We start from the raw sequence: 25151 nt of genomic DNA, 5'->3' as shown, positions 1-25151 counted from the left end.
TTCGAATCACTCAAATCCGAGTCCGGACGAAGGAATTACAGCAGAAACAGATGAAAACACCAAAAGGAGTGTCTCGGACCAACGAGACACCCTTCGGTGTCTCGGCTAAGGCCGAGACACCCTAGGGTGTCTCGGCCCAAACCGAGACACCCTAGGGTGTCTCGGATCAATGGGAGACACCCTAGGGTGTCTCCAATCAAGTAGAGACACCCTGGGGTGTCTCCAAGGAAGGTTTGGGCTTTTAAGCGTTTTTAACCGCTCCGTTATCCTCTCAAGCCTATAAATACAAGCCTTAGGCCTTATTTTTTTCAGATCTGGAATTTTAGAGATTAGGCGAAGCCCTGCCGGATTGAAGACTGAAGGTGCACGGATTTTAGAGAGGAGGAGGAGAGATCGGATCGAGTTCTTTAACGCAAGAGAGAGAGATTCTTCAGATCTGCAGTTCCCCGGGTTTGTTCCTTAAGATTATTCCGTTGTGGTAATCTTAAGAAGAGTGATTATCTCGCTTCGCCGAGATAAGAGCTACAGTTTCTCAATCCCTTCGTGGATAGACAAAGCTCTGTCCAATTTTTCAGCAATCAGATCTGATCGACGGTGGTCCACGGATAAACCCCGGCACAGGCAAAGATCCCACGCAAGCAGAAGACCGATGAACGATCTCTGCGTTTGTTTGATATAAAGTTGTAAATTTTTTTATTTTCATTGTGTAAGGAGATCTTATAAAAAGATCAACTTTTTATTTTATTCAAGTTTATTGTAACGACTAAAATTGTAATAGATTCGATAACAATGGAAATAGCAACTTTCACCGCAAACAAACTGGCGACCACAGTGGGAGCTAACAGCTTCGCTACCGAAGCTGTCGTGCCGCAGCCGATGATTAAGATCCCGGTGCTCGAAGAGGTCGAATACGAGTTCGACCAGCAGAAGTTCGAGGAGTATGTCTCCTCCTCCTCCTCCAGATCTGCCTCCCCTTGCAGGTGCAGGAAGGCCTCCTCCTCCCAGAAGATCCGTCGGTCTCCAGATCTGAAGAACCAGCAAACATCCGGACTGGGGGTCGTACGCGACCTCCTAACAAATTAATTTTTACAACAGCCCGCTTGGCGATGCGTGCAGAAAACCAGGAGCCCGTTAAGGTTTCACCCTCACAAGGGTGTGATTCCGAACGTGTGACTCCTGTAGATGCCAACAAGGCAATGTTTACTCAGAGGAAAACACGTCAGACAGACGAATGCGTTATACCTGAGAATCCATGTGAGCAGCCGATAGGTTACTCCGACCGCAACGTCGATGAGTTGTACTATCAGGCTGGGGGTACGAATAAATCTCGAAAGAGAAGTACCCGGGAAGCGGACTCTCACTGTCCGTGTACCAAAATTATCAGGGATGATTACCAGGGTGTCCATGAAGGAATTCATTCCGATGACGAACTCTCGGATTCTTATTCCGCAATCGCCTCTGACGATACAACGTCTAGCATAGGACAAGCTCGGGAAGTGTTCATGGTCAACACCGAGCAAGTAACCAAAATGGTTGAGGAAGCCTTAGCCAAGCAGAAAGAGGCATTCAAGATTGAGATGGAAATGGCTATGCAGGAGATGAGACAAATGCACGACCAACAAATTTGAGCTTTGTCGAATCAGCTAGGTGAGTCCAGCCGTCGCAGCACTGCTAACCAAGCAGGTAGCGATTCAGATGTGGATGAACATAACGCTGGGGGTGGTCCCACTAAGGACAATAATGCTGGGGGTGGCCCCGTTATTCCTCTCAAGAATTGTCCAAAACAGGATATAGACGAGGACGAAAAGATGAAGAACCTCGAGAGCAAAATTAACGCTTTAATGTCTGCTCAAGAGGTAAAGAAGACCGGCATTCCGTGTCCTTACCCGAAAGAGTGGGATTCGATCTCATATCGGGCGAAGTTCAACCTGATCAACTTCACGCTGTTTGACGGGAAGAGCTCGCCCTCTCAGCACCTGATCTACTTCAAGTCCCATTTGGGTATGATCTCTGGCAACGAGCCTCTGATGGTCCGGTTATTTGTTGGCACCCTTCGCGGGCCCGCCTTCGATTGGTACCGTCGTCTCAAGCCCAGAAGCATCAACAGCTGGGAGGACCTGGAAAGCATGTTCCTCACTCATTTCTTCGATGATGATGCCGAAGTGTCGATCAGGACACTCTTCGATGAGAAACAAAAAGACGGAGAGTCGGTGGATACCTTCATCAAACGCTTTCACAATCAGGCAATGAACTGTAAGAATCCCGTCACGGAGGAATTCGTCTTGCAAACCTGTCATAACAACTTGTCCATTAACATCTTGGACGTTATGGGAGTAGAGCCACTCAATACCTGGAGAGAGTTAAAGGCGCGCGGAGAGCAGGCCGAACGATTCCTTAGGAGGAGGAAGGTTGAAAGATGCCAACCGATGACTAATCCTCTGAATCCGGGTCTCGTTTCCCATAATGAGGGAAAGACACCAACAACAGTTATTGACGTTAATCAGACGTCGCAACAGCAGTCCCGAAGACAGCAGAATAGTTCAAATCCGAGACTCCAAAAAGAGTACTCATTCAAGGACGAAGACGTTCTAGACATCTTCGAGACCCTTCTTAAAAGCAACAAGATCAAGCTGCCGCCCATCACGAATCAGGAGGAAGCTGACAATACTGCGGATCTGAAGTACTGCGCGTACCACAGGAGGATCACGCCTAACACGCGTTGCCGGTTTAGTCTTTCACCGATTGAAAAAGACACCAGAATCCAGTCTGGGGAATGTTATCCTGAAGCCTAAGCAGTGATAAGCCAACGCCTAACACGCGTTGCCGGTTTAGTCTTTTACCGATTGAAAAAGACACCAGAGTATAATTCTGGGGACTTTCATCCCGAATCCTAAGTAGGGATGAGTCAACGCCTAATACGCGTTGCCGGGCGAATGAAGACTCCGACAAGTATAAGAGTATAAACTGCTTCTTAACACTCCGATAAGTATAAGAGTATAAACTGCTTCTCAATCCTCCAATCGGTATATGAGGTTAAACTGCTCCCTGATACTCCAATAGGTATATGAGTCTAAACTGTTTCCTACCGTCGATGGAAAGTTCCTGGAGAATATTACGCTAATATTCTTAAGGATAACCCGGACATGTAACGGAGTACAAAGTCAGACCCAGTTCCAAGAAAGGAGCTGGGGGTAGATGATTCATGTAATGGGAAGTTCCCAGAAGAACGCTATATGTAATTTTTTAGGGATAACCCGATAATTACGAACAAGGTGATAAACACTAAACCCCCACTATGATTTGTACTCCCACTCTCACTGTCTACCTGGTCAAACCTTCCTATAGTTAGGATCACAACCAAAGTCCCATCTCGATTCCTTCCATGAACGAGAGGTCCACTTTCAAATTGAACGATCAAGCCTGTAAAAGGTAAGATCATCTCAAACCTCCCACTTCCACTGCTTCCTTGGTCAAACCTATAAAAGTTAGGGCCACAACCAGATTCTCCTCTCGATTCCTTTCATGAACGAGAGGTCCACTTTCAATTGAGCAATCAAACCTATAAAAGTTAGGATTGTCTCCAACTTTACTTAGTCAAACCTGCAGATAGTTAGGACTAAGATTGAGTTATCCTTTTCGATAAACGAAAGACTTCCATCTTTTCCTTTTTCCACCAAACCTATAAAAGTTAGGGTCGAAATTGGGCTTTCTCCTCAATAAATGAGGGACTCTTTTTGGATCGAATGACCAATCCTATAAAAGTTAGGGTCGTTTGAATCTTTCCGATTCTCGGAGTGGAGATCCCACTCTTAGTTTCATCATTTCGGATTCTGAGGGTGGAGATCCCACCTTGAGTTTCCTTTCCAACTGGAGATAGAATATAAAATTCTTCCTCTTCAGTGCCGGGAGATAGAATATAAAATTCATCCTCTTCCATTTTCCAGTCTGTCTTTACCCTGAGAAAAGACACAATTCCCAACTTCCAATCCGTGCACTTTGTGCACGGGGAATTTTATCTCAACTCCTAAATAGAGATAAGCCTACGCCTAACACGCGTTGCCGGTTTAGTCTTTCACCGATTGAAAAAGACACCAGAATCCAGTCTGGGGCATTTTATCCCGAAGCCTAAGTAGGGATAAGTCAACGCTTAACCCGCGTTGCTGGGTGGTTCGTTCCCGTAAAAATGACCGAGTCTACGTATTCAGCATCGTAGCAACAAAAATCCATGCCTTTTATGCATGGGGAATTTTATCCCGAATCCTAAGCAGGGATAAGTCAACGCCTAACACGCGTTGCCGGTTAGTCTTTTGCCGTGAAAAGGACAAAAGTCCACACAGGCAGGTTGTTATTAATAACACCATAATCCGTGCCTCACACGCACGGAGAATTTTATCCCGAAGCCTAAGCAGGGATAAGTCAACGCCTAACACGCGTTGCCGGTTTAGTCTTTTACCGATTGAAGAAGACACCAGAATCCGAGTCTGGGGATTTTTATCCTGAATCCTAAGTAAGGATAAGTCAGCGCCTAACACGCGTTATCGGGTAGTCTATTCCCGTGAGAAAGATGAAGTCTACGTATTCAATGTCGTAGCACTAAAAGAGTTAACTCTTTTAGCATAATATTACGTGCAGAACGGATCTAAACAATCTGCATGCTAGCCCGACTCAAACGGTAGTCGGTAAAGGCTCATCAAACCCGTTGATGGCTGAGAATTTGCCAAAAATTCTATAAGTGCGAGTCATTGATGCATCAGCTCTGTTAGTTGGTCTCGTGACTCGATTATCCAACAACATTAAGATAAGATCCACAAATGCAGATGAATCAGCTTTAACAGTTGGTCCTGCAACCCCGACACTTGGGACCGCTGTGCTCCAATACCTTAAGAGCTTAAACTGTGTATACTCCAGTAAACGTACGAGTATAAACTGTGTCAACGTCGGGCGGTCTGAAACCCAAAGTCAACACCGAGCAATCCGTAACCCTAGGGTCAACACCGGTCAACGCGTAACCCTAGGTCAACGCCAGTCAATGCGTTGAGATCAAAAAGTCAACGTACGACGTTCGAAACCCTAGAGCCAACACCGGTCAACGCGTAACCCTAGGTCAACGCGTTGAGATCAAAAAGTCAACGTACGATGTTCGAAACCCTAGGGTCAACGCCGGTCAACGCATAACCCTAGGTCAATGCCAATTAACGCGTTACGTCCAAAAAGTCAACATTCAACGTTAGAAACCCTAGGGTCAACGCCGGTCAACGCGTAACCCTAGGTCAATGCCAGTCAACGCGTTGCGACCAAAAGTCAACATACGGTGATCTGAAACACTAAGTCAGCATAATATGACAAAGATAGTCAGTTCAAAGTCAACTCAATAACACGAGCAAAACTCAACTCACTGGTGGTAGACTCGAGACTCCGACGACGGCCAGGCGATAAACGCAGCGCCGGAAGGACTTCGGCTATTCGTCAAAGCATTGAATAGACCGAAAATCGAAGGAGCCAAGAGTTGAAGCTAATTACAGGTCCTTTACACCAATCGAAGGCTGGACCAATCATATCCAAAGTATTCCAACCTCTTCTATAAAAGAAACGAGTCTGGAACGCTTTGGAGGGGGTATCTGTAGGCATCGAAAATTGCCTATAGGTCTCCACGAACAGCTCAAAGCTAAGAGAAGACGATGAACGTCACCATCTGGTTCATAGAAGCTTGATTGACGTCGACGAACGCTTAAAGTGAATCGGCAAACTATGTGAAGCAACGGAGTTTCAGAATAAAGATACGAACTGATCGGGAGCCCCGTGTCACTTACAAAAGACGAAATTCCCTTCGTGTCTCATTTATTCCATAGATGATCTAATAATTGGAGCTTATAGAACTCCTCGCCGGCTTTCCAACGCACTTTGAATCATTCAAATCCGAGTTCGGATGAAGAAGTTACAGCGAAAACAGTCAAACGGGCATTAAAAACATCTCAAAGCTGAACTGAGGCACCTACGGTGTCTCGGCCAAGCCGAGACACCCCAAGGGTGTCTCGGCCAAGGATTTGACCCCTTTGAGTGGTTTTAACCGCTCTGCAACCCCTCATGCCTATAAATACAGCCTTAGGCCTCATTTTTTCAGATCTGGAATTTTGGAGATTAGGCGAAGCCCTGCCGGATTGAAGACTGAAGGTGCACGGATTTTAGAGAGGAGGAGGAGAGATCGGATCCAGTTCTTCAACGTAAGAGAGAGAGATTCGTCAGATCTACATCACCCGTACCCGATCCTTAGTATTATCCCGTTGTGGTAATACTAAGAAGAGCAAATATCTCGCTTTTATCGAGATACGCGCTTCAAGTTTCTAGATCTCCTCGCGGATAGACGAAGCTCTGCCCAATTTTTCAGCAATCAGATCTGATCGACGGTGGTCCACGGATAAACCCCGGCACAGGCAAAGATCCCACGCAAGCAGAAGACCGATAAACGATCTCTGTGTTTGTTTAATAAAGTTATAAATTTTTTTATTTTCATTGTGTAAGGAGATCTTATAAAAAGATCAACTTTTTATTTTATTCGAGTTTATTGTAACGACTAAAGTTGTAATAGATTCGATAACAATGGAAATAGCAACTTTCACCGCAAACAGAATGTACAAACACTAGACAAACAATATTAGTAATAAATTATTTGTTAAACATTATCAAAACAAGAAGGCCAACAGCTTTGGCTATTTCAGAAGCGGACATGAGCAGACTTTGGCACTATAGGTTGGGGCACACAGGTGAAAAGTCACTGCAGGCATTGTATAAGCATGGGCTATTGAAGGGAGCCAAGAGTGGGAAGATTGAGTTCTGTGAGCACTGTGTTCTTAGCAAGAAGACGAAGGTGAAGTTCGGGACTGCTATTCATCAGACGAGGAGCATCCTGGATTACGTGCACACAGACGTTTGGGGTCCCACCAAGACTGCATCACTTGGTGGTCGACATTGGTTCATCACTTTTGTAGATGACTATTATGACGAGAAGTCCTAGATTTGTTTGTGGGTTTGTGGAGTGGAAGAAGAGATTGGAACTGCAGACTGGGAGAAAGATCAAGACGTTGTGATCCGACAACGGTGGTGAGTATACTTCTGACCCCTTTAAACAGCTATGTCGAGACGAGGGCATAGAGAGACACTTCACAGTTAGTCATATACCGTAGCAAAATAGGGTGGCAGAGAGATTGAATCGGTCTTTACTGGAGAAGATCCGATGCTTATTATCGCGGAGTGGTTTGGAGAAGATCTTTTAGGCTGAGGCACTTACATATGCGAGCCACCTTATTAATAGGCTGCCTTCATCTGCGATTGAGGGGAAAACCCCTATAGAGATGTGGTCGGGAAAGCCAGCACATGACTATGACCAGCTTAAGGTATTTGGGTGCGCTGCATATTATCATGTTAGAACTGATAAATTGGAACCTCGAGCTAGGAAGGCCATATTTGTAGGATTCAAGCGTGGTGTCAAGGGATACAAGCTTTGGGATCCAGTTGATAAGAAGATTGTGCTGAGTAGGGACGTCACATTTGATGAGGCTTCTATCTTGAAGCTTCCCAGCTCTCATCAGGTGGAGAGCGACCCGACGGAGGAGATATCACAGGTGGTAGAGATCGATGCAGCTCCACATTGTCCAGATGGTACAGTATCCATGCAGGTGCCGACTGAGGTGACGCCAGGCGAGCACGACGGTGACACGGAGGATACGAGTACAAATGTGCAGGATCAAGAACCGACGGCTCAGGTTCAGGATTCGATTGCGGCTCGGAGACAGAGGAGAAACATACAGATGCCAGCACGGTATGCCGACACAGTTGCGTATGCACTTCCGGTAGAGAGTATCGATGAGTTAGTGCCTACTACATTCAGAGAGGCCGAGCAGAGTTTGGAGGCTGATTCGTGGCAGGTGGCTATGCAGGAGGAGATGGAATCTCTTCATAAGAACGATACATGGGAGCTTGTTGAGCTTCCAAAGGGGCGGAAGGCAATTGGTTGCAAGTGGGTATACATGAAGAAGGAGGGCATCGATGGCACTCCATTGAGGTTCAAGGCTAGGTTGGTTACGAAGGGCTATGCACAGGAGGAAGGTATTGATTATAATGAGGTTTTCTCTCCGGTGGTGAAGCACTCTTCGATTCGGATTCTGCTAGCTTTGGTGGCACGGTATGGTTTGGAGTTAGATCAGTTGGATGTGAAGACGGCATTTCTTCATGGTGATCTTGATGAAGAAATATATATGACTCAGCCATTGGGATTCCGAGCTGCAGGGAAGGAAAAATTGGTTTGCAGGTTGAAGAAATCGCTATACGGTTTGAAGCAGTCTCCTCGACAGTGGTATAGGCGATTTGATGGTTTTATGCTTGGTCATTCGTACACTCGGAGCCAGTTTGATCCTTGCGTATATTTTCGCAAGGTGAAAGGAGGTGCGTACATTTATTTGTTGCTCTATGTCGATGACATGTTGGTTGCCTCTATTTCCAGGTCGGCTATAGATGAGTTGAAAGTTCAGCTTTCAAATGAGTTTGAGATGAAGGACTTGGGCGAGGCGAAGCGCATCTTAGGGATGGAGATCGGTAGAGACAAGAATAAGGGAAGAATTTGTTTGACACAAGTGGCTTATTTGAAGAAGGTTCTACAGCGATTCCATGTTAGCATGGATACGAAGCAAGTTAGTGTACCTTTGGGAGCCCATTTGAAGCTTTCAGCTGGTCTTTCACCAAAGTCAGTTGAAGATCGAGAGTTAATGTCGAAGACTCCATATGCGAGCGCGGTTGGGAGCTTGATGTACGCAATGGTATGTACGAGGCCGGATTTGTCACAGGCGGTAAGCATGGTTTCGAGATACATGCATGATCCAGGAGTGGGTCATTGGGACGCCGTGAAATGGATTTTGAGGTACATTCGAGGTACGCTCAATGTTGGTTTAGTTTATGAGCGGGACACTACAGGTGGGCAGCTATGCATTGGCTATATTGATTCGGATTATGCCGGGGATTTGGATAAGCGTCGGTCTATGACGGGGTATGTGTTCACTTTGACCCGTGCGCCGGTGTGTTGGAGATGCACCTTACAGTCGACGGTGGCTTTGTCTACGACGGAGGCAGAGTATATGGCAGTTACGGAGGCTGTGAAGGAGGCTATTTGGCTTCGAGGACTTTTGGAGGAACTTGATATATCGTAGAGGTCCATCACTATTCATTGTGATAGCATGAGTGCTATCTATTTGGCGAAGAATCGGGTTTTTCATGCGCGGATGAAGCACATTGACGTTCGTTATCACTTCGTTCGGGATGTTCTTGAAGATGGCGATGTGGAGATTGTTAAAGTCCACACGAAGGATAACCCGGCGGGTATGCTCACTAAGGTGGTTCCGAGCAACAAGTTTGATCATTGTCGAAACTTGTTGCATATTTATGATTGTTGAGGCCGTTGGCGGCTATTTGGGTGAACTACGTTCGGCTTGATTCCTTGGGCAAGAGGATACGTAGGCAGTCTTTTAGATGTAGCCGGTTTGGATTAGTTGATGGGGGTGAGATTGTTTGGACTCTCGTTCGGGTTCTCAACTTGTTATGGATTGAGTTCGTACTGGACACAACAGGTTGGGACATTTGGTTGCTTTGGTGTCGGTTCAGTTTTGGGAAAACTTCACCGAGGTGGAGAATTGTGAAGGGACAGCGTGTGGGGGCCATTGCAATTGAGAACGTGGCCACGTTCTCATGTTCTCAACATTTTTTGCTTCTTTGTTGTTGAGTGGGGGCCACCACATGATGTTAACGCGTGAAGAAGCCAAGCCGGCCCACCCGAATCACAAGCCTATATATTCTTTTTTGCCTAGGGTTTAGGTGAGTAGGAGGTGATTTGTTTGCTTTTGCGGCTGCGGCAGGAGCATAGGAGTTTTTGGTTTTGTGTGGCTGCGGGGAAAAATCACTGCAGGAGGTTTGTGTTGCGGCTACAGAGAAGGTGCAAAAGATAAAGAAAAGAAGAGGCTTTTCTTTTTAGAGTTTTTGTGCATCCCTTTGAGAGAGATAATTGTGTGAGGGATTTGAGAGATTGTGTGAGGGTTTAGATTGAGTGATTGTAAACCCTAGTTGTATTCTCTCCCTCTATTAGTAGATCTCCCCCCCCCCCTCCTTGCCCCGTGGACGTAGGCAATTTGCCGAACCACGTAAAAATTGGTTGTATCGTTTTTGTGTGATTTGTAATAGCTTTTTAGGTTCCCTCGACGCGCAGTCCTAGAGCTGACGAGAGAAAGAGCAAATATCCCACTTTGATGGGATATTAGGCTTCAGATTCTTGTTCCCTTTGAGAAATAAGAATTCTTATTGCGACCTAACTCTTGTTGTGCTGCCGAAGTGCTGTCGAAATTTCCGCTGCGCGCAACATTGCCTTCCCTATTGCTTGTTCCTGGATAAACATAAAGATATATCAAGTTGTTGTATAACCTTTAGAATTGGTTAGTAATGCGATGTTTTGTAAATGTTCTTCTAAAGTTGTACTCTATTAACCAAATGTTCTAATATAAAATTAAAATCCTAAGTTCTCATTGTGATTTTGGAGTTCTGATCTAGTGAAAGAGACTTTACGATGTTGTGATAAGTCATCCTAAAATCTCATTGAATACACGTACATTTGGAATGATCTAAAAAATTATTATTGCATAAAACGACTCATATTTCAGCCCAAAAGTTCCAACAACATAAGAGTTCATCTTTTTGTATCTGATCTGGATCATCTTAGTTATCATCAAATAAAGGATAGGTCATTACTTCTAATTACAATCATCTATTGAATGACAGATTGTTGGAAATTGTCTGGAATGTAAGGTGAAAATAAGTGCAAATCATGAAGGTTGCAACATATAGATGTTTGATTCTGCAACAACAGTCAAAATATTATAATATGTAGTTGTGACACAACGGTGGTTTTCCTAACTACTTTATGATGTAATGGTTAGGGACTTTGACATGCTATCAGAGCAATTCAAGTTCAAATCCCACAGATCACGAACTTAAAGCGGACTTTTTAAAACTGACAGAGCTTCGTGCCAGGTTTTTTCAGCCCATAATAAGGACCATCAACTTGTGAGGATAATGTTAAATATAATTCTCAACCCTCATTTAATTACAACTCCATATTTTTTTAAAGCGACTTTAGTTATCACTATTAATTTATTTTATGAACTGCACTCATTCTGATCACTTTTCATTCAAGATATATAAAATCATACTCATCTACTAAATAATAAAAAAAATTACTTAAAAAAAATTAATCACTTAATAAAATTTTTAACATGATAGAAGACATGAATTCTAGAATTGGAAGCATAGCTTGCCTGTCCTAAACCTCCAACCATATGAAGAATCTCTTCTACTTCCAAATTCATAGCTGCCTCCTCCTCCTTGTCCTTGTTCCCTAATAAACTCTCTTCCAAGTTTTTGCATTTTCTCTCGAAGCCTTGTGCATATTTATAGTACTTCTTGTTAAAATGTTTGTGGCAAATAAAAAACATGAGTAATTTTCTTTTTTTTGATGGCCTTGTTTGTGTTAAGAAAGGGAAGGGCCAATGGGCTACAGCCTGCAGGCCCATTAAAAAAATCCCCATTTTTATCTCATCCCTCTCTATCCGCGGGCGTTAAATCAAACGCCTCTCGGGCAATCAATCTACGATCAGTCGATCGAGATGAGCATCGTCCCAAAAGAGACGATCGAGGTAATCGCGCAGAGCGTCGGGATCCCAAATCTCTCCTCCGACGTCGCCCTCGCCCTCGCTCCCGATGTCGAGTACCGCCTCCGCGAGATCATGCAGGTAGTCGAAACCCTAATTCTCGCGCTTCCCCCCACCCCAAATCCTAGGTCTCTTTTTCAAAACCCTAGTTTTTGTTTCAGGAAGCGATCAAGTGCATGCGGCATTCGAAGAGGACGGTGCTGACAACGGATGATGTCGATAGTGCTCTCAGCCTGAGGAACGTTGAGGTAGCTAAAGTTAGCTTCTTTTTTTTCTTCTTCTTTTTTGGATTTCGAGTTGTTTGCACTTTAACACCCGAAAGTTTTAAAATTGACGTTAATTTGATACCCCAAAGCCGAAACCTTGTTCCTCACTTTCCCCATACTCAACAAACTGAAATTTGGTTAAAAGAAAAAATTTCTCTCTCGTTCGCTTTTCCGCGTTGACGGTCTTGAACAGAATTGAAGTCGGCTCTTTTGTATTTGGGATATCAGATCTTCAAAAGGTGAAATTGGGGTATTAATGTGCAAATACTATTTTAAACCCTAAAACTCATAAGTCGTATCAAATAGGTCTCACATTTTATAAGATGTTATCTTTAGCATTAATAAATTCAACACGTTAAAGTTTTCTCTGTTGGGAATTTATTGCCCGAGAACAAATACAAACGCCGTTCAAGAAGGCCAAATCAACCAATTTAATAGCACAAACGCAAACAACCAATTTTTACGTGGTTCGTCAATTTTGCCTACGTCCACGGGAGCGGCACAATTAATTTCTTATTAATAACAAGAAATTACAAATAAGAGAGGATCTCAAACTTGAGATCTCTCAAACAAATAGCAGGTGATTTTAATCTAAAATCACCGCTCAAATACTCTCTCTTAACTACCCAAAGAAACCCCCAATTAAATTCACCAAACTCCTCTTCTCAATAAATGAGTACAGGACAAATGGGACCAATCACAGTGAGAACGAGAGAGACAAAACCCAAATCGGAGAGAACAAAAAATTCCCTCTGCTCCGCTCCTCTTTTCTCCCTCTCTCTGCACAAAATCGCCGCCACCAACTGGGGTTTCAAGCCGCTCCACTTTGCACGAGAATAGGGTTTCCCTTATATAGGGAAACCCTAGGGCAATCGAGCTCAACAGCTGGAGCCAGCTGTTCTCCACTCACAGGTGAGCCCGACTCCTCAACAGGCGAGTCCCAATCTCACCTACAAACTTCGCCAGCAGGTGAGTCCAAACCCTCAACAGGCGACCACGCCTTGCCCGTCCAACCGTCGCCTGTCAAGCCTCGCCAGACGAAACCCACGCCTGCACAAACGTCGCCCGCACGACCTCGCCATCATGCAAGCCCCTTGCCTCCGCGTACAGGCGAACTCGTCGCCCTCGCCTACAGGCGAGCCCACCTTCGCATGTCCAATCCCGCAGGCGAGATCTGTTCAACCTGCAGGCGAGCTTCTCAGCTCCGATCTCAGGCATCTCAGATGAGTCCTTCTCTCCAAATCTACATTCTCGTTATACCGTCATCTTCTTTAGGATCTTTCTGTTGCAGGAACTCAACGTTTTTGAACTAGAAATGAATGCAAAGATGAGGTTAAACAACAATTATAAAGGATAAACACCAAGACTAGAGAGTAAAACAAATGAGAGGGGCCTATTGGTATTAGCTGAAATTTTGAAAAAAAAGACAAGACAAGGTTATAATTGGAAATTTTGATGATGTTAAGTTCTTATTTTAGTTTGAAGTAATAGATTCTAAATGAGGGGCTTATTGGATACAACTTATGAGATTTGCGGCCACTTATTTAAATTTTACGTGTTTGATTCGCGGTACTTATTAAAGTATACGTGTTTGAGGGGCTTATTTTAAAATATACAAGATTTGAGGACCGATTTTAGAAAACCCTTCTTTTTTGTTGTAATATTGAGAAATAGGAAATTTTGTGCTGAAATTGTGGGAGTTAACACGTTGGTATTGTTTTTTAAAATGTAATCTTTGGTGAATTTAGTAAAGGTTTAAACTGCAGGATAATTTCGAGCTGATGAGTGATAATGTTGTTGAATTTTAGCCTATTTATGGGTTTGCCTCTGGAGACCCTCTGCGGTTCAAGAAGGCTTTAGGACATCAGGATCTGTTCTACCTTGATGACAAAGAAGTGGACTTTAAGGATGTAAGAAATCATGTTAATTGGAATGATCTTTTTTTTTCATTTTTGGTCCAATTTTGTGGCAATTGTGTAATTGTTTTGTTTGTTGGGGATTTGGGGTTTACAGATAATTGACGCTCCTTTACCAAAAGCACCACTGGATACATCTGTAGTTGCACATTGGCTTGCAATTGAAGGAGTGCAGCCCGCGATTCCAGAAAATGTACCTGTTGATGGTATGTTCATTCATGTAGTTTATTAACTCTTATATATTGTTTTATCTTACATTATCTTGCTTTGTACAATTGAATCATCTTTTTTAATCAGATCTCATTTGGATTGCTATCTCTCTGTTTCCAGCACTTGTTCCACCTTCAGAGACCAAAAGGACTGAGCATGTCAAGGAAGATGGACTTCCTGTTGATATCAGACTGCCTGTTAAACATGTACTATCTAGGGAATTACAGGTGCCATTTTAAATGATCAGTTTTCGATTTTTCCGATTAATTATCTCTGTAAACCTGATTGGGACAATCACCAGTTGTTTAATATTTGTCTCATTTCTCTCATTTGAATATGCAGCTATATTTTGATAAGATCACTGAGCTTGCCATGAGTAAGCCTGAGTCCGTCCTTTTCGAGAAAGCATTAGCAAGTTTAGCTACGGATTCAGGGCTTCATCCTTTAGTTCCTTATTTTTCTTTCTTCATTGCAGATGAGGTTGGTGTTAATCGTCCCTTCAGTTTTGTGTAGAAAAAGTTTGATTTCACTTCGTATACATGCTCCGTTTACAGGTCTCACGAAGTCTGAATGATCTTCCTGTCCTCTTTGCACTAATGCGCATTGTCCGTAGTCTACTTCGTAACCAGCACATACACATAGAGCCTTATGTAAGCTATTTCTTGTTGATAATGAAGTTTGCTTTGCACGCATCTATAATGATTATTTTTTAACCATTTGATTTGCAATCAAATTTCTTTTTTCCAAACATAATTTTTTCTAGTGGAATTGAATCAAGAGTACTCCTAAGAATAGAACAATTTTGCTTTGATCTCATTTGTTGTTCTTATCACAGTTACATCAGCTTATGCCTTCAATGATAACATGCCTTGTTGCAAAAAGACTGGGACAGAGGATTGCAGATAACCATTGGGAGCTTAGAGACTTTTCTGCCAATCTCGTGTCTTCAGTTTGCAAAAGGTTGAGTCCGATTCTGATTAAGCAAAATTTTCTCTTTGTAAATGGCCTTTCTTGGGATCAGATGGTAGCCAAATAAGTTCGGCTATCATGTGTGATGGGGAATTCTAAGTCATCGACCATTCATTTTATCAGAACAGTTCTCAAATCTTCACCCGTTAATGTCTGATTCCAGGAGCTCTTTCATGTTTTTCGCAAATGTGATGTTTGAATGCAAAGTAGGAGAGTGCACATGCTAACCTCATGGAGGTGATAGTTTTGTAATTTGTAAAGCTTTATCGTGCATGTTGCACACTGCCTATGAAACCAAACACAGTATATTATGTTAGATTGTCACCGCTGGGAATTTCACTCTCGTGCTTCTATGTACTCTCTTTTGCCTCCTTACTGCGGTCCATTGTGAAAAAATTTAGTTGGTCTGAGTTCATATTTTCTCAAAGTAGGAACGATATTTGAACTTTAACAATATTTACTTGATCAATTTTTACATTTAGATTTAGGTTAGGTTCGATTCTTTTCCATCTTTTTAATATTAGGAATTAGCCTACTGTTGATTTAATATGATATGTCAGTGTTTTCCTTGACTTTCATAGTTCCTTTGAGTATGGACATGTTATATTTAAGGGAGTTTGTTGAACCTAATGTTGGTTTTGCAAGTTCAAATGCAAAACAGATCTCAATTCTAACCTTGGTCGTTCATTTACGTATATCTGGTAGTTCTGTTTATGTCAGTGTTTGGCAATCGATTTGAAATTCAGTGTATCAATTCTGTATTTTAATTTATAAAAGGTCTGTGCAGATTTGGTAACATGTATCACAATCTGCAGTCTCGACTGACAAAAACTCTGATCCATGCTTTTCTTGATCCCTCTAAAGCACTTACCCAACATTATGGTGCTGTTCAGGGGCTCTCCGCATTAGGACCCAGTGTGGTAATTCATCATACTTTCTTCCGTCACTACTTCGTATATCTCACTGACTGATATTGTTTGACCTGCTAGGTTCGTCTTCTAATTCTGCCCAATTTGGAGACTTACCTACAACTTTTACAGCCAGAAATGCTATTAGAGAAGCAAAAGAATGAGATGAAAAGGAAAGAAGCTTGGCGTGTCTATGGTGCCTTGCTGGTACATTTCTTTGACCTATTATCACCCTCGATATTCAATTTATATTTTACATATAAAAGGAAGTAGAAGTCTCTCGTCAAAAAATTTTATATCACCAATGGGTTGCATTTTCAGTGTGCTTCTGGCAAATGTTTATATGAAATGCTGAAGGTGTTCCCTGGTGTGCTATCGCCACCTACACGCCAAGTTTGGAGGAATAACAGAAAAATTGCAATAACTATGCCAAGTAAGATTAACTTACTGGTCTTTGAGATGGTTATATAAGTTGATTTTAGTATGATTATGCTATTTATTCACAGTTATATAAGGCGTCTCATTTGCAATGATATAAATGATATGCCTTTATAATGGCCTCTCTAATTAACTACATGGACCTCTTAAAACTCTTACACAAGTAGATGCATGAGATTTTATCGAAAGCTAGACATATTTCATGCTCGAAATTGGATGGTGCTATAAATGATATATTCAGATAGATTAGGGTGACTGGAAAATATCATAGTTTAAATGTGTTGGCTAATGTGAAGAAAACATGTTACCTCACTAAAGAGAAGGAGATACTAGACTAAAAAGTTACTAACCCCTTCCCACAAATCAGTTCAGGTCTGGATTAGTTTTCTTTCTATTAGCTGATGTCTGGTTTCAGGCAATATTCAGGTATAAGATGAGATCATTATGAAAACAATAATTTCCAGGTTAATTCCAAATGCACCCTTGGCCTATATGGGATTAGCCACTTAATACCCTTTTTTTCAATTAGTCCTTGGCCCCCTGTTGTTCATCTCTCGCCGATATCGAACCAGTGACATGAGTGTCATGCTATTATGTCGATGTATTGCATAGAGGGCTCCTGATAATTCAGTGTATTGCAGGGAGACCTTCTATTTATATTTGTTGAACACAGGTGCAGATATTGAGAGGAAACTTGGTTTGGACATTAGGAAACCTAACTGCTATTTAAAATGTCTACCAGTAGGAACTAGTTAGCTCTCTATAGCATGTACAAGGGTTGTATCAGCAGTTAACCCTTTGTAAGCAAATACTTTTTATTTCCCTAGATAAGCGCAAGGCAGACTCCAACAATACATTACAACAACCACCTCTAAAGAAGCTCGCCATCGACGGCACAATGAGTTCGATGCCACCGATGTCCATGCAATCCTCATCTGAGTCTGGAGGTGGGCCTTCGACTTCATCGGGCCCAGGCCCATTATCGAACGAAAGCACTTTGAGTGGAAAAGGAAAAGAAAAATTGGGCATCAGTAGAGCACAGAAGACGCAGACTGCTCTGGCTCAGGCGTGGAGAGAGGATGTGGACGCTGGGCGCTTGTTGGCTTCGTTGTTTGAGTTATTTGGTGAACGTATACTCTCATTCATTCAGCCACCCGAGATGTCTCTTTTTATTTGAATAGGACTGCTAACAAGTTTGTTGTTGGAGAGCTTTGCAGATTAGTCCAATTTTAGACGGATTCTGTTTCCAGGGAGATGTAATATGTTCAGTAGTGTAGAGTAATCCAGCGGGAAGTTTGGAATGTAACGCAAAGATTAGCGAGTTACGTTTGTGAAAGCACTCTTATCTGAATTAGTTGTAGGACAGCTTGCACTTGTAAATGCAATGTGTTTAAGGAATTCTTAATTCCTATTTACTAGATAAAAAGTGTAATCTTGTATTGACTTACTTTGCACTTGTTCCGTACGCGTAGCTTACTCTTAGATGTGAAGCAGTTTTGCTCAAATTGCCTCCCCAAATGAAAATTCTAGTCGGAATTTAGGCTGGGCATTAAAAATAAAAAAAAAACTTGAATTCTCCAAGAATGGGATAGATTGAATGGTATTTTATAAATACAATATAATCACGAAGGGACGAGCTAAAAGACCGTAAATACATCTATAATATATACTATAAACAAAACAAAAGCAGAAGCTCAATGCGATTCATAATGACTATCAAACTACACCGTTACCCATACCATTACACCAACTGGTCTCCAGTCGGCCTTGAATGCGTATATGATTTACCAATAGAAGAATCATGTAGCAAATTTTTATTTGCCGTAAACAAAGAGAGAGAGAGAGAGAGAGAGATGCGTTCATGGATACACAACCTGACATCAGAAGCCATGCCCTTGATACACTTGAAAAAGTATCAGAATAACAGCAAGAGGGCGGAAGTGTGCCATAGCACCTGTGACTTGCAACTGAATAATTCCTTTACATTAGCAAAAACGTGCAATAAAATTCGGGGGGAAAACATCGCAAAGAGAACAAAACAGGGTGAAAAAAAAACCGTATATAACATATTTGCATAAGCAGTAACTCCAAACACGGAAGAGGTCAGTAACAAGATTGAGTAAGGTTAGAAGAAGAGCTTTCGAGGCTTCGAGGGAACTGGAGAAGAGTAGGTAGCCTTGAGAGGCATTGATGAAGCTTTCATCTCCTGAGCCTGAGCTTCGGCAATCTTTGCTGCTCTTGGGTCTGTGAGAAGCGTTTTCTGAAATGACTGAGAAAATCCTGTGGCTATTATTGTGACATGGATCTCACCGGTGTATCGGTCATCAACAACTGCTCCGAATATTATGTTTGCTGAGGGATCTGCTAGACTAGTTACTACCTAAAAAGATCCATGGACAGACTCAGGTTTTAGTAGGAACAAGATGACAGTAGCTAAGAAGAATAAACAGCACAAATACTGCCTTTTTAATTATCAAATTGAATGAGAATTAGTAGTAGGAATCACGCAATGTCAACAACTAATATAGGGTTTTTTAGTTACGTTCTATAGAAAATTTCAATACAAAAAAATAGGCCCTCAGATTATCATACTAGAAACCGATCCCCAAAATATATGGGGTCTTATAAATATATGTTTCTCATTATCTTCCATTAAATTTTGGCTTTAAAATGGAAAATAAATACTATGACTTCATTTTTTATCAATAGAAAAGGGCCAAAAGCCGCCTCCTTTCACCATTCAAATTAGAGATACATTTTCACTTTGAAGATAATACGTCACTTGATAAGGAAAAAAAAAAGAATGTTTTCCTCTTATTTTCAAGCCATGATAGAGGAGCAAAATTTCTGAAACCCCACATCACTAGGGGGATGGATTCGACGAAATTCTAAATTCATGATCTGAAGGGTACTTTTTACACAGAAAACTCAAATAGTGTATCCAAAAGATTGCAATGAAGATTTAGTAAACTTTCTATTATTTGATAGCTGATACAAGGAATATGGGTATGCTTGGTACCAAGCACAAATTTTGTGCTTGGTAGTGATGTGTCACATCCTCATCCACTCCATACCCATGTGAATGTGGTCCCAAATTTGAATGAGTGGAGGAGGATGTGACACCTTACTAACAAGCACAACTTTTTGTGCTTGGTACCAAGCATACCCATATTTCTCTCTCTCTCTCTCTCTCTCTCTATATATATATATATATACTACGTATCCAAATGATTGCAGTTTAGTCACTTTCCATTGATTGTATTTACAGAGTTCAACTTGCAGGTCAAATGCAGTCCCAGAATTTAAGATAAGAAGTTATGTACTTATGTCCTCCTTAAAAGTGTGTTAATGATTAATAAGTGCTAAACTATTCAGGAAAGTTAAGAGAGTCACCTGGGAGACTCTGTTTACTTCTTGCAAGGTGATGTCCTTTCCGCCAGTTATATTATACACAACTCCAGTTGCAGACTGAATTGAAGATCCAATAAGAGGAGCTAAGGTTGCTTGTTCTGCTGCTTCTTGTGCTCGGTTCTTACTAGAGGAAACACCAACACCGAGCATTGCAGTTCCGGAGTTCTTCATTACAGCTTTCACATCGGCAAAATCAACATTCACAAGTCCAGGGATCTGCACAAATGGAAATTATTATAACGCTATTGAGGACAATGTAAAGTCATCAAACTACTGGCAGACAATATTCCAATTCCAAGTATATCAACACACAGTTATGATGTCGGATATCCCTTGCACCCCTTGGCGTAAAACATCATCAGCAAGAAGAAATGCATCTTGAAGTGGGGTTTGCTCATCAACTAGATCCAACAACCGGTCATTGGGAATCACTATAAGGGTATCGACACTCTTTTGCAACTTCTCTATAGCCTCTAGTGCCTGCATTTAGGAGATGAAAAAAAAATATCAATTCATCACATAGATTTCTCATAGAATTGATGGCCTAATTCCAAAAAGAAAACGAAAAAGGAAAAAAAAGAAATAGACAGATCTGTCAATGTCAACAATATCAGACAAAGCATATCGAAATGTCAGCTCCTTAGTGACCTACATCTTATAACACAACACCCCCACCTCCCCACCCCACCCACCCAAAAAAAATGGAATCCCCATTGATTGTGCGGCACATGTGTACGCTCGTACACATACCATATGAGATTTTTATGCAATATCATATCAAATGGAATTACAACTGTTATGAACTGGTTGTTACTTGGAGGAGTTCGAGCTCCCCCTTCTCTAAGACTATGATCACATGAAATCCCAAGTGTAAACTATATTAACATAAATTGTTTCATAAAACTAAGACATTAAGGGGGGAAGAATCCCCATTGCTCGAATCAGGCAACAGTGCTTTCTCCTCTACCTTATATTTCGAGCAAAGAGCTAATAAAGATAATGAAAGAACAAAGGGAAACCTGCCTGTAAAGATCGTTTGCGACCTTCAAAGCTGAAGGGATACGTAACAACACCGACAGTTAAATAACCGGCTTCCTTAGATATTTGAGCAACAACTGGTGCAGCACCAGAGCCAGTGCCTCCACCCATACCAGCAGTAATAAAGACAAGATCTGAATCCTTCAGGGTGTTGGATATAGCTTCTCTAGATTCCTCAGCAGCTTGCTCCCCTAGAAGAGGATTTCCTCCCGTACCTGAATTATAGTAGAAAATACAATCAAAGAATTGGACTATCATAAACAAAATCAATCCTATCAACTTTTAACCTCTGTTAGAAAATACAATCCAGTGGGAGAGAAGCATAGTATTAGTATGACTAAATGGTGAAGAAAGAGGTCTTAATGATTCAGTGTGTCATCATCTTCTGTTTAGCAATAGGTTAGTAGGATGACGGAGTATTATGAGCCAATATGAGTTTGGATTTGCAATGTGCTAAAAAGGAGTGTGATTATGGCTGTCAAAGCAGATGTACACAGTGCATCTAGTAGCCGAATCCTTTCAGATTATGAATTATGGATATATGTTTATTAAATGTTTAAGAAGTTCAAAAGCGTTGGTTTCCAGAACAGGCAGTTAAAATGAAAAAAAAAGTAGGGTCCTCAGTTAATCCTTGAGCGAAAATTAAACCACTTCTGATCAATATGAAACTGAACACAAGGTAAAAAAGACTGACCTAGCCCACGGGTCAAAAGCTCCCCAATTTGTAATGGATTTTCCGCTTCTGAATTCAATAGAGCCTGAGCATCCGTATTGATTGCGTAGAAATCAACACCCTGAAATTGTACAAGTTTAACATAACCTCCTTGGCTTGCAATCGAAAGAGCAAGTTCTTTTTTTTTTCTCTTCTCTCTTTCTTGATCTCATATTGCCAAATTTCAATTTAAAATGCTGCCTGATTCCAAATTTACCCCCAATTCTTGCCTCATTAAAAAAAATTTATACCCCCAATTCTACAAATTTGATAATTTGCCCCCAAATTCTATTACATTGAATTAAAATATACCAATGAGCGAGCTTTCCTCGAGAAACTTTCAACTCAGGGCATCATCAACTCAAAATCTCCACAAATTTTTACAGAAAACGGAGGCAGTAAAAAAGCATAATTTTGGAATCAGGAACGAACCTGCAGCCCGCTTCCGATCATTCTGTTGACGGCATTGTTCCCGCCTCCTCCAACTCCGACCACCTTGATCCTCGCTGAGTCCATTGTAACAAAAGACGAGCCCGAGCAGCGAACTGATGATAAAGTTCGCCCTTTTCTTCGACAATTTGGGGGCCGATTGAACTGAGAGAAGAGGTTCCGGGGCGAGTAGGGAGAGATTAAATGGGTTGAGCTCGCAATTCGAAGAGAGGAAGCCATTGGAATTTATCGGGGAGTGAGGAGAGGGACTGAGAGATTGAAGAAATCTAGGGTTTAGGGGTTTTGAGAAAAGTGCAGGATTGGTGATTTCGGTCACGTGATTTAACGGCGATCCTTAAACTCTTTTGTAGTGACAGAAATTACCCTAATTATCTAAGTATTATACCCCGTGTGACTCACTATTAGCGTAAATTACACTTAAATATCCCTGTAGATATTCTCACTTACAAATAGCTTCACTTACATGCTATTTTAAAAATATTTCAGCTCCTATTATTCTTCTTAAATCTGTTGTTAAACCTATCGAATATTTTTTAACCTACCATAATTCTATAACAAAAATAATTTTCAAAATTTAAAATGTTCTGAAAAAAAAGCTTATCTCTCCTCTGGTAAGACTAAATATCAGAAAACTACCCTAAACTTTGAACGATTATCAGAAAACCCCATTTAAATTTAGGGATTATCAGAAAATCTTCTTAACCTTGAGATTTTATTTAAAATCCTCTAGTGATGTACTCGTGAGTCGTGACGCTTTGCTCTGAACTATTCCGGGTAATTTCGTAATTTCTGTCTAGTTTCGAACCCAGTTTAGAACACAGAAGATATAAAGCGATCCTCTGAAAAATCCACAATCCAGAAATCCTATCCTCAGCGATGGCGGTTCCGCTCCGCTGCTTCCGCCTGCCTCCGCCGCCGCCGCCTCAAGGAATCTCCGGCGGTAATCGCACCTACGGTGAGCACCTTTCTTCTTCGTTTGCCACCGGATAGTTACCAGTGACTCCACCGTTTACTCTCAAATTTGTCACCTTTTTTGGGAAATTTTACCCTCGAGGTAGGAATGAGAGCAATGCAATTAGAATTCTTGTTAGTTTTTTTTTTTAATTGGACTTTATTAGTGATTTCATCTTTAGATATCTATGGTAATCTTCTAAATTCTAGATTGAAGTGGGTTTATGTGAAGATTGAGGTCTAGTATGACAAAATTATTGTTTCAAATTTCTGATCTTTTTTTAGTGCGTTGGAGAGTTATGGTATACTGCTAGATGCTGGAAATGAGTGGTGTGTTTATGTACAAGTAGAAATTAATAATTCTAATGTAGGTGGAGAATTTGGAGTTTTATCTTTTAGAATTTGAAGAAATAAAGATATTTTCCCTTTGTAAAGGTTGAAGTTTTCTCAAAACTTTACCCTTCCATAGTAACTTAAGAAGAGAAATGAACTTAGATGCAGTTCGAAGATATCACGACTAGTTATGGTCAATGTCTTTTTCACCTCAGAACTGTCGATTTTATTTGATACATCAAGCTCATTGTTGCGTAAACTTCCTCTTTTTCTCATATCAGAACTTATTTAACTGTAGAATACTATTTTTTCTGATCATATCCCGCTTGCTACTTCTATCCTTTGAAACCAGAGTATGTAATGATTCTTCCATCGAGAAAGAAAAAGACATTGATGTTTTCGAGTTCACGAAGCAATGAGCTCAAGTTATCTAAGGGAAGGCTTTTGGACATGGTCAAGTTCGACGAGGCTCTAGCCAATTGGAAGCTATTGTTCAGTCACATATCAGAGCATCAGGTATGATGGTGAGTTTCTTGAAAATCCATAAGTGGTCTTAGTTATTACTTTTTGTTCCTTTGCTTCCATTTGTAAATGATTGAATCTGTTACAGAAGTCTATTATTTATCATTCATTTCTGCAGAGAACAGCAGAATTCAGCTTCACAAAGGCATTTGTTTTTGCAAACACTTTGATGATCATTCAGCCTCTCGATGCTCTAGCAGAAGTATGCGAGGCTGATAACTCTCTCTTCAACATGCCTTTGCTTCTTGGAGTAGCCCTTGTTGGGGCTACTGTTGGGGGTAAGCAAACTTTATTTCCTTAGAGGTGATTTATATGACATTACATTGTCCTTCTCTTCTTTCAAGATTCTTGTTTGATTCAACTATTGAGATATAAAGCGCTGATTAGCTGTGTAGTTTGACTTCGTCATATCCATAATCCATCACTATATTTCACTTGAAAATGCTAATTTTTTTCTTTCACATTCACCATCACATTGTGGCTTCTTTTTGTGATATCAATTTGACTTTATTGTTTACATCTGAGTGACTGACTTCATAAATTTCCTTCCAAAATTATTTGACAAAAGGAACTTATACGCTTATCCAGTGGTATACAAAACCGTGTTATTCTTCTATGTACTTCCTTTTTCCTTTAAAGCAATTTAATTTGGTATGTTACGACTTGAAGGATTGCTAGCACGGCAAAGGAAAGGAGAACTGAAGCGGTTGAATGATCAACTGCGACAAATCAATGCAGCATTAAGAAGACAAGCAAAGATAGAAGGTTATGCTCCAAATTTGAGCTATGCACCAGTTGGGAGAGTGACAGAAGAAGAAGTCATTGTCGACCCCAGGAAACAACAGCTACTTACAAATCTGAGAACTGGGAAGAATTACTTGAGGAACCAAGATCCAGAAAAAGCTTTTACAGAGTTTAAGGTAGCAATTGAGCTTGCACAGGATCTGGGTGATCATGTTGAGGAAAAGAAGGCAGCAAGAGGCTTAGGTTTGGTTTCATTCTCTTGTAGACTTCTGTTTTGTTTTTATATATATAGTTTGGTATATTTGAATAGTCAAGTCATATCATGATTACATTTTTAACAGAATGGATACTTGGGTTTAAATTAAAGCATCCTATATGGTTTATCTTCTGTATCCTTTTGGAAATTGCTGAGATATACGTACATTTGATTCAGATTTACCCATTAAAATGTCTTCCAGTTTAATATCATTGTATCTCAAGAGAAAACAATTAAATGTCCAAAATATTTTTTTTTGGTTTTTTTTTTTGGTTGGGGGGGGGTG

General features: G+C 41.2%; 3 protein-coding genes across 5 annotated transcripts in view; 2 read left to right on the top strand and 1 right to left on the bottom strand.

Annotated features, from left to right (window-relative positions):
- On the top strand, window positions 11659-17769 carry LOC109846784 (transcription initiation factor TFIID subunit 6). Its single transcript, XM_020416033.1, has 12 exons — window positions 11659-11822; window positions 11903-11989; window positions 13816-13917; window positions 14021-14129; window positions 14254-14360; window positions 14476-14613; window positions 14688-14783; window positions 14969-15093; window positions 15890-16022; window positions 16092-16217; window positions 16332-16443; window positions 17276-17769. The coding sequence occupies exons 1-12, from the start codon at window positions 11697-11699 to the stop codon at window positions 17623-17625; spliced, it is 1611 nt and encodes a 536-aa protein (XP_020271622.1). The 5' UTR covers window positions 11659-11696; the 3' UTR covers window positions 17626-17769.
- LOC109846794 (cell division protein FtsZ homolog 1, chloroplastic-like) lies at window positions 18324-22386 on the bottom strand. Of its 2 annotated transcripts, none has more exons than XM_020416045.1 (6): window positions 22042-22386; window positions 21592-21691; window positions 20880-21112; window positions 20172-20336; window positions 19842-20075; window positions 18324-18828 (listed from the first exon to the last, which is right to left on the bottom strand). In XM_020416045.1, exons 1-6 carry the CDS (start codon window positions 22276-22278, stop codon window positions 18574-18576), a joined length of 1224 nt encoding a protein of 407 aa, XP_020271634.1. In that variant the 5' UTR covers window positions 22279-22386; the 3' UTR covers window positions 18324-18573. The 2 variants fall into 2 exon arrangements, with proteins under 2 accessions (XP_020271634.1, XP_020271629.1); XM_020416040.1 differs by having other exon boundaries at window positions 20172-20339; window positions 20883-21112; window positions 22042-22385.
- Window positions 22910-25151, top strand: part of LOC109846773 (protein FLUORESCENT IN BLUE LIGHT, chloroplastic-like) — a 2915-nt gene continuing 673 nt past the window's right edge. The window contains exons 1-4 of one of the 2 annotated variants that reach the window (XM_020416021.1): window positions 22910-23014; window positions 23696-23859; window positions 23984-24143; window positions 24535-24852. In XM_020416021.1, the coding sequence (XP_020271610.1) occupies window positions 22936-23014; window positions 23696-23859; window positions 23984-24143; window positions 24535-24852 (721 nt within the window). In that variant the 5' untranslated portion in view covers window positions 22910-22935. Of the gene's footprint in view, window positions 23015-23695; window positions 23868-23983; window positions 24144-24534; window positions 24853-25151 lie in introns of those variants that run through there. The other variant, XM_020416026.1, reaches the window with a different exon arrangement.

This window comes from Asparagus officinalis, chromosome 1 (assembly GCF_001876935.1).
Source record: "Asparagus officinalis chromosome 1, Aspof.V1, whole genome shotgun sequence".
Classification (NCBI taxonomy): domain Eukaryota; kingdom Viridiplantae; phylum Streptophyta; class Magnoliopsida; order Asparagales; family Asparagaceae; genus Asparagus; species Asparagus officinalis.
The sequence above is the reverse complement of the archived record's forward strand: the minus strand, read 5'-3'. Positions and strand labels throughout refer to the sequence as shown.